This window comes from Corylus avellana, chromosome 5 (assembly GCF_965113065.1).
Source record: "Corylus avellana chromosome 5, dhCorAvel1.hap1.2, whole genome shotgun sequence".
In the NCBI taxonomy this organism is placed as follows: domain Eukaryota; kingdom Viridiplantae; phylum Streptophyta; class Magnoliopsida; order Fagales; family Betulaceae; genus Corylus; species Corylus avellana.
The window spans coordinates 30,896,032-30,904,945 of NC_142494.1; the positions used below are offsets into that span (position 1 = coordinate 30,896,032).

At 37.3% G+C, this 8,914-nt stretch overlaps 2 protein-coding genes across 3 annotated transcripts; both read left to right on the forward strand.

Annotated features, from left to right (window-relative positions):
* The first annotated feature begins 2,356 nt into the window (after nt 1–2,356).
* Nucleotides 2,357–5,510, forward strand: MPL1 (Myzus persicae-induced lipase 1). Of its 2 annotated transcripts, XM_059595735.2 has the most exons (8): nt 2,357–2,607; nt 2,708–2,818; nt 3,623–3,763; nt 3,912–4,022; nt 4,156–4,340; nt 4,496–4,575; nt 4,882–4,977; nt 5,065–5,510. In XM_059595735.2, exons 1-8 carry the CDS (start codon nt 2,404–2,406, stop codon nt 5,385–5,387), a joined length of 1,251 nt encoding a protein of 416 aa, XP_059451718.2. In that variant the 5' UTR covers nt 2,357–2,403; the 3' UTR covers nt 5,388–5,510. The 2 variants fall into 2 exon arrangements, with proteins under 2 accessions (XP_059451718.2, XP_088372640.1); XM_088516514.1 differs by lacking the exons at nt 2,357–2,607; nt 2,708–2,818 and adding an exon at nt 3,348–3,412.
* A 1,762-nt stretch (nt 5,511–7,272) lies between these two features.
* Nucleotides 7,273–8,520, forward strand: LOC132182929 (Cupredoxin superfamily protein). The gene is made up of 2 exons (XM_059596297.2): nt 7,273–7,503; nt 7,906–8,520. Exons 1-2 carry the CDS (start codon nt 7,335–7,337, stop codon nt 8,232–8,234), a joined length of 498 nt encoding a protein of 165 aa, XP_059452280.2. The 5' UTR covers nt 7,273–7,334; the 3' UTR covers nt 8,235–8,520.
* The last annotated feature ends 394 nt before the right edge of the window (nt 8,521–8,914 follow it).

Consider the following 8,914-nt stretch of genomic DNA (forward strand, 5'->3'; position numbering starts at 1 on the left):
AGTTCAACTATGCAATCGGCCACTAACGTTATGGATCAGAATAACCACCTGTGGGAGCATTGCTCAAAACCCAATCCTTATTAAAGCTGGGAGATGAATGAAAGGCAACAAGGCTAGGGATGGGTTGACCATGAAGCCCAAAACATTTCAAACAGGACTCATACATAGATGGGCCTCATTATCCTGAGCATCATGCCCCATATAAACATATGAATAATGTTACAATTCATGCTTATTTTATACCGACCGACTAAACATATTTTAAGTAATTAACACTCATATATATATATATATATATATGGACGGATTTAGAGGGGGGCTGGGAGTGGCCCTGGTCCCCCCCAAATTACAACAAAAAAAAAATTAAGGTATTTTTTGTCAATTGGTCCCTCTCCAAAAAAATTTGGCCCTTGGTCCCTCTCCAAATTAAAAGCTGGCTCCGTCCCTATATATTTATATATATATGGGAGATACTGCATCATCTCGGTCGATTGAGCATCAACTGAGACTTCGATCGAGTGGCTCAAGTTTTAGTACCATATTTGGATGCGTCACTTTGGTTGATTTAGCATCGACCGAGCTATCTCCAACTTCAACTTTTGATGCTTCATTCAACTGCATTTTGATGCCGATTCAACCCTAAATTTAAAAGCTTACAACAAATTATGTTTTGATACTGAAATGGAACAAGCATTAGCGTGGAAGAACAAAATTTTGTCAAAGGCCGTTTATGAGAATAATGACAATAAACGTGGGGTTCCTTTATGCACATGACCATTGTTTCCAATGTCCCTCAATTTCAATACATTTTTTATGACAAAAATTGTACAATTGTTTGTGTTGCTTTTTGCATGTAAAGATGGGCTCAAGCTCTTTCCCCGTTGGTACGGCTTATTAGATAAATTGACTTGGCTTTTAACCACCCATGTGGTCGAGGGGTTCGATTCCCACGTACGATGCCAGTTGATGGTGAGGTTCATCATATGGTTAGACTCAATTTACGGATGCCTGCAAAAAGGGATCACAATAATCAAAGACTTGTTGGGATTTTTTTTTTTTTTTTTAACTGGAAAAGTAGAAAAGGTAAATGATCAATGGCTTTAAAGAAAAGAGCTAATTAAAGTGTTACTGAGACATGTGGCTTGTTATTTGAGAAAATTGTTATGTGACCTACTTGAAATGGTTGTATGTTTTGTCCTTATGTGGAGTGTCTACTAGCTTACGGCTTTGGCTAAGTGATGCGGGAGAATCGGCATATGTTGAATTAATGGGATTGGAATAACATGATCGAGAGGATCACCGCTAAAAAGGAAAAAGAGAAAAAAAGGGATTTAATAGTTGTATCTTAGACAATATTATAAAATGTGTGTTGAAGAATGATCTCACATTGCCTGTAGACAAAATCTTAAGCATGTTTATAAGGAATAAACATTCATTTTTTATTGAACTGATTTTATGAGATGAGTTAGGCCTACAAATTTATTCAATGTGCATTAAAACAAGCATAACTAAAAAGCCTTTTTGGTACTCATGTTGTGATCACCTAACTATGCTTGGTGAGCATTGTTTTTAGGTTCAAAATCCACTGTGTTTTTCCCTAAAATCATTATTTTAAGTAATTTTTGTCATTTTAGAACAATTTTCATTTAATAATTTAAAAATACTTATTTTTATGTAATAATTATAATTTAGAGTTTTTCTCAGCCCTATTCGAAACTTTATTATCTCCTTGAATTACACTCGTAGCAATCTCTAATTATAAGTAACCGCTGCGCTGGTACACTAACATTCGTGGTCGGGTCGGGATGGAGCCCGTGGTTCGGCCTTTGTCATCTTGATCCAAAATCGTATACTCTCGAATCTCGATCAAGACTTGGGTTGCTGAGTGAATGAACATCTTCGGTATATTTTTTAGTGGGAATATTATGGGTTTAAGATGGGCCAGTCATGAAGAAACACAATGGCAGAGCGGACCCCACACTTCTTTTGTCACATGCGGAAAGGAAAATTGCCCCCGTCCTAATCTCTAACGTCCAATAGTCCGTACGTCCATACTACCCCATCACTCTAAATTCCACCTTCAATCTATTTCAGCTCCAGAAATTTGCAGTGATGATGAAAAATCTATCATGATTTTTCATATCCAATTGCTTGAAGATAATCAATAAATAATACCCCAACTGGGACCCATACCTACTCATTTCTCACGAAAGAACATGAAAAAGCCCCACTTTTGGCCAAGACTTTCCATTAATTCAGTTAAGCCATTAAAGAAAGAAAAAAAGAGAAAGAAAACCAATTCGTTTTCCCACTTTGTGGGTTTTTTTTTTTCTCTCTCACTCTTATATAAAGGGAACGTTCAATCTCAAACCCTTCACACAAAACCAGCCAACACACAACATCATGGCTGTGATCAATGGCTTGTTGGGTTTGGCTGCCGCCGGGAGCTTCTGGTTCTGTGCCCTAGTCCTGGCGGCTCAGCCTCAACGAGCCTACGGCTCGAATCGTGGTTCTTTTGGCCAGAACAAAGGCCTTGTAGCTCCACCGGAGGCTGGTATCTGCGGATCTTCAGTGACTGTATATGGTTACAAATGCCAGGAGCTCGAAGTACGTAACTCAAAAAAAAAAAAAAACTGTCTCATCTATATATATATATATAGTTTAAATAGTTTTATATACGATTTATTGTCTGCATGTGTTTTTTCAGGTGACAACCCAAGATGGGTATATACTGAGCTTGCAAAGAATTCCAGAAGGTCGTGTCGGGGGTGGTGAGAATAAGCGACCGCCAGTCTTAATTCAGCATGGCGTTCTTGTGGTAATTGAATTATACATCTTTGTCTACTTTTACTATGTGGGTTTTATATATTAGTATTGGTAGGTTACTGCTACTTAAACAATTATATTTATATATTAAAATTTATTGCTTAATTCTTTAATGAGTAATATTACTTTTTATATTCATTTTATATCCGCTGAGCGTCAAGTGTGAATATGATTACTGATTTTTTTTTTTTTTGAAGTCATGATTACTGATTTTGAGTACGTGACAAAAGGGTTCAGTCCGCGTCTGCGCCACGTTATGGCATTTGAGTTGGTTTGTGTGCCAAATTATGGCACCTACGTACGTGGCTTTTCATTTTGGTCAAAAGACCGAAGACAACATAAGCGAGTAACATGTGTCACGTTGACTTGGTCTTTCTTAGAGTGTAAGCACTAAGCACTTCCGAGTGATGTCAGTTAAAGCTACCGGAAAAGAAAAGAAAAGCCCGTAACAAATTTGTCTCTTAAAAGGGGATGCTTGATTTACGCATCCTAATTAAAGTCATCGATCGGTTGCTCCATCATCAAAAGTAAAATGTAGTCAAATAGTTCCAAATCTTTAGAGATTTTTTATTACCAAGGCAAAAAGGTCGGTACCCCCCTGATAAAATCTAACGGTTCGCAAAATCATGCACCGCCTCAGCTGGCATAAGCCAAAAACATATATACATCCTCTGATATATAGACTAATATACATGGGCGGGCAATATTTGTTTGTGCTTATGAATTTTGACGACGTAGCTAGCTACGTGGTGTTGCTGCTGATTTGTGTGCGTGTGGTGTGGGTGTGTCGATGCAGGATGGAATGACATGGTTTCTGAACTCTCCAGAACAAAATCTACCGATGATTTTAGCCGACAATGGATTCGACGTGTGGATTGCTAACACTAGAGGGACCAGATTTAGCCGAAGACATACCTCCTTGGACCCCAGCCAACCGGTTTTTCCTATTTAATTGTGTCATAAGTTTTAATATAACATATTAGGATATAGAAATTCCGACTGCCTAATAATAAAACAAGGATTCTTGTTAGGAAAGTTCACTGTTTTGTTTTACTCATGGCTTGTCAATATGGAAAATATGGCAGGCTTTCTGGGATTGGTCGTGGGATGAATTGGTGACCTTTGATCTACCAGCTATTTTTGACTTTGTGTGTGGCCAAACAGGGCAGAAGATTGACTACGTGGGCCATTCCCTGGTGAGGATCATACTATGCACCCTCACTAGATGCAGATATATATAATTAATTATACACTTTATTTCTGAGAGATGCATGGTTCTTTTATTTCCAAAGTCCTTGAAATTTGAAAAATTTGAACCACATTTGGCAGGGGACTTTGATAGCTTTAGCATCCTTCTCGGAAGGTAAACTGGGGAACCAGCTGAAATCAGCAGCATTGTTGAGTCCCATTGCTTATTTGAGCCACATGACCACTGCACTCGGCGTTGTTGCTGCCAAATCCTTTGTTGGTGAGATCACCACGCTAGTTGGTCTTGCAGAGTTTTATCCAAAAGGGTAAGAGAATCAAGAATTAAGAACCTTAATTATCTCACAGCATTAGACTGTTGATGATCATCCTAGCCTCCTTGCTCTACTGACACAGAATTTCTACTTTCTGTTAAGAGTTAGAATGCTCTAAACTGATGGTTTTCTGTAATTCATCTAAATAGGGAACCTGTACAAAACTTTCTCAATGCTCTATGTGCTTATCCGGGGGTTGACTGCTATGACTTATTAAGCGCACTTACTGGTATTACTATGCCCACTTTTTATTTATATAACCAAATAGAGTACTTCTAGGGATACTCCACGTCTTTTACTAAGACGTGGAAGTCTTTGTGACGTTTATCACATCAGCTGCGGTAGTTTGTAGACTGCCACCAGCTTGTGAGGGGCTTGTTGTAAAAGTTGTAGTATTCCTAGCTTTTTCCAACCAAATAGTTGTTGCTTCTATATGCTAGAGACACAGATTTATATTCAATAGTTTTTACACGTAGAAAACATTTTTTGAAAGAACTAACTTATGCATCCATTCTGGCTATGTGCTTAATTCAAGGCATAAATTGCTGTCTTAATTCCTCCACTGTCGATCTCTTCCTGATGAATGAACCACAGTCGACATCAACCAAGAACATGGTACACCTTTCCCAGAGTAAGTTTGTTCTGTTTTATAACTGCAAATTGATATATTGGCTTATAAATTGCTCACTGAGGAAGCTTTTGCAATATAAATTTGCAGCGGTTAGAGATGGCGTTGTGGCAAAATACAACTATGGGAGGCCTGACTATAATGTGATGCATTATGGGGAAGCCCGCCCACCGGTTTATAACCTCTCTAACATTCCCCATGATCTTCCTCTCTTCGTTAGCTATGGTGGCCGAGATGCCCTCTCTGATGTTCGAGATGTTATGCATTTACTTGATGATTTTAAGTTCCACGATGTAGACAAGCTCTCAGTTCAATTCATCAAGGATTATGCTCACGCAGATTTCATCATGGGGGTGAATGCCAAGGATATAGTGTACAATCAAGTAGTCTCATTTTTCAAGGGTCAACACTGAGGATCCTTAATTTATTTATGCCTCTGTGATCAGATCTAGTTTAATTTTTACCCTTTACCTGATAATTAACTTCTATATATATATATAGACTGTGAGATGGAAGCCATTATATGGATGTGCTTCAGGCTACAAAGAAAGTTTTTTCTCAATTACAACACAACAATATGCACAAGGCATAATATATATACAAGTGCAGCAGAGTATCATTACATATTCCAGAAATCATGGAACTACAAATTACAGACTGCGTGTTGCCTTTTGTGGTTTGTTTCCTTGTAGAGCATGTCAGCTTGTCTTGGATGGCAGGGTGTGAGTTGGTATCAAGATTTTCCTTTTTTGGTATTTTTTTTTTTTTTTTTTGACTAATGTTACTCTTCACACCCATTTATCACAATAATTTCACACCAACTGATCAATGTGAATAATTCTGCAAAAGATACTGTGTGAAAAGTAGCACTTAAAAGAAGACCACTTAAAACACGCCGCGTGAAAAGTCAGAATTACTCTTCTTTTTTTGCTGCTGGAGAACATACTGCTGTACTTTTCTTATTAACAGCTGGCTGGCTGAATGAGCTTGGTTAACATGCTGCTGTCTTAACAAATCTAAGATTAATTAGAGTATAAGTGACAATGTTTAGCCTTTTGAATGCTTGGCTAAAATTGAGGACAATATCAGGTGGGTGAGAGAGATATGCAGTACTTGTTCTTTATGGTTTACCAATTACCATTATGCATGTACTAAACGTTACTCTACTTAGCTCATGCTCAGCAAACCAACCAATTCAGACTCTGTCTTTCAAAAAAAAAAAAAAAAAAAAATTCAGACTCTTTGAAATGGTAACATGAAGATTTCAATGAATTAAGGCATCCATGAATGTAAACTACTTCCCAAGCCAAAGCAGAGATGCGTTCTGGTAATTTAAAAGAAATTGAAGAGAACATACTTGAAGATTTCTGGTTTGTCCCCTCCTAAATAGATTTGATTTATCAAGGGAAGAGTAAGACTTTCGAGCAAGATGCGCAAGCTAGACTTATAAAGTTAACGTTAATTAGTACTTTATTGAGATCCCCGTTAATCTAACAACATTTCAAGAGGCTGTACATCAGGTTTGAAAAGTGGGTTGGTCAACCGTTTTATTATTTACATTCTTTTATTGGGTTGGAGAAAATTTCTCAAACTCAATCCATTAAATTAATATATTTTCTTACATTCACATGCATTTTTTAAAATGCATATGAAAATACTCTACAGACAGATGTTACGTGCTCTGTTTATTCATATTAAAATTGCATCATATTATTAAATTCCATGCATAGGCTTCATTTGCCTTAATGGAAAAAGAAATCAGGAAAGTGACTAACTGTTGAGGCTGCATATATTTATAATTTTAAATTGATAAGCTAATAATATAATAGTGAATAATATGCCAAGAACTAAACCAAGTCATAACGATCATCACAGGCCATCCACCAGACTTTCATCCAACGTGTCGTGGCTTCTGCATAAAAAATTCGACCCTCCAGGCTAACCCTCAAGTTAATATGATCAACACGATAGCTTTGTTTCAACTCCAAGCTTCCATGACCTTTAACCAACTAGATTTCGCTTAGCCGGCAATCCAAACACCGACCAGGTACTGCACTTCACAAACTATGCCCCTGTGCCATCCCAGAATTACATGAATACTTGAGGAGCTATGCTGTACTGATTTCTGCTTCTGGGGCAATATGGGGAATTGGATGATTCTCGATGTTCACGTTATAAATCTACCATGAGTCATCAAAAAGTATTGGTATTGTATCCATTATATAACAAACAAGAGTTATTATATACTGACAGAGACACTTAGGATGTTTACAGGTTTAGCCAGGGTTCCCTGCATATATAGTTGTAGGAATTGAATTGCTTAAACCAACCATCCAAAAGGGAGTAAAGAGAGAGAAGTAATGGCGACCACGGAGAACACAATGTTATTGGTTTTGGTTTTTGTTGCTTTGATCACCAAGGAAGCTTTAGCAGCCCAACATATTGTTGGGGGAACCCAAGGTTGGGATGAATCCACAGACTTCGACACATGGGCATCAGGCCAAACATTCAAAGTTGGCGATCAACTTGGTATGTCTCTTATGTTAGATTCATGCAAAGATATATTGGTATTGAAAAACATACATCCATTGATACTTTGCTGCTTGAATCATCTCTGTGTTGCCGTGTTGGTAGCTGTAAAACAAGAACATTAATTCTATTTATATATAGGGTGAGAGTAGGCCCAGTAGGGGCTTCCTCACGTGCCTGAAATTCACCTAGCTCATTAGGAGTCCAAAACAAAATAAAATGACTATACTAATCCACACAAAAGAAATAAATACATCTCATCTAGTTAAACTAAAAGTTCTAATTGAAATTAAAATAAAATTTTTGGGTTGGCCTCTTAAGCTCCTTAAGTTCTAAATGACTGGTGAATCTCAATTGCATAGTTATTAACTTCATCAATATGATGAATATCATTTTGGACAGTTTTCAAGTACACCTCAGGGCTGCACAGTGTTGTTGAACTTGCAAGTGAGAGTGCCTACAAGAACTGTGACCTTGGAAGTGCAGTTGACTCCATGAATGGCGGCAGCAATGTGGTCAAATTGAACAAGGCAGGCACAAGGTACTTTGCTTGTGGCACAATGGGCCACTGCAACCAAGGCATGAAAGTAAAGATTAAGAGTGTCACTGGGAATGCACCCTCTTCTCCAGCATCACCTACATCTTCATCTTCAGCCTCTGATGCTCTCCCTTCCCATTCATTTGTTATGGCTGTTGCACTATTAGCCACCTTCATGCTTTATGTGCTCTGAGGATTTGAATGCTGGGATTGCTGATTCATTAGCAGGGATGTACTATTTGGTTTTATATTTAAGGGAGTAAATTACAGTCAGTATTGAAGTTGTATATGAGTTGAAAAAAAAAAAAACAAAGAGATCACATATTCATTGTTTGATTATGATTGTAAGAAAGGTGAATAAGAATGGCTGGGGGTTGCTTTAACCCTGGCCTGGTTTTTGTAGTATGTCAAGTAATGGACCTTGTTGCATTCTCATCTGTAACATTTACAATTGCACCATTAATTTACAATTAAATGAAGTTAAAATTCATACTATACCCTTAAGTATAAATTGGCTATGTTTGTCTATATATTTGTATTTCATTTTCTATACGTACTCACTCATTCAAGACAAATATATTAACAAACAACTTAAAACCCAATACACTTCTCAGATTGTATTCTTACTTGTAAAAATATTTTGACAAAACTAATACTTAATTTAGCATATCTATAGAAGAAGCTAACTTATTATTTTAATTTGTATGGTTACCCTAAGTGGAGGAGAGATGGTTGTGCAGCCACTCTGATTTGGTTGGGGTGGTTACATGGGCACCCCTTTTTTTTTTTTAAAAAAAAAGGGTAAGGTTTTGCATCTATTTTGGTTTTCTTAAAAAAAGCATGAATGGACCTCGTTACAATACACTTGTATAA

Coding starts and splice junctions, on each gene's coding strand:
- MPL1 (XM_059595735.2), top strand. CDS start 2,404: ATGGCTGTGATCAATGGCTTGTTGGGTTTGGCTGCCGCCGGGAGCTTC. Junction 2,819..3,622: donor TTCAGCATGGCGTTCTTGTG/GTAATTGAATTA, acceptor GTGTCGATGCAG/GATGGAATGACATGGTTTCT. Junction 4,978..5,064: donor CATGGTACACCTTTCCCAGA/GTAAGTTTGTTC, acceptor ATAAATTTGCAG/CGGTTAGAGATGGCGTTGTG.
- LOC132182929 (XM_059596297.2), top strand. CDS start 7,335: ATGGCGACCACGGAGAACACAATGTTATTGGTTTTGGTTTTTGTTGCT. Junction 7,504..7,905: donor CAAAGTTGGCGATCAACTTG/GTATGTCTCTTA, acceptor CATTTTGGACAG/TTTTCAAGTACACCTCAGGG.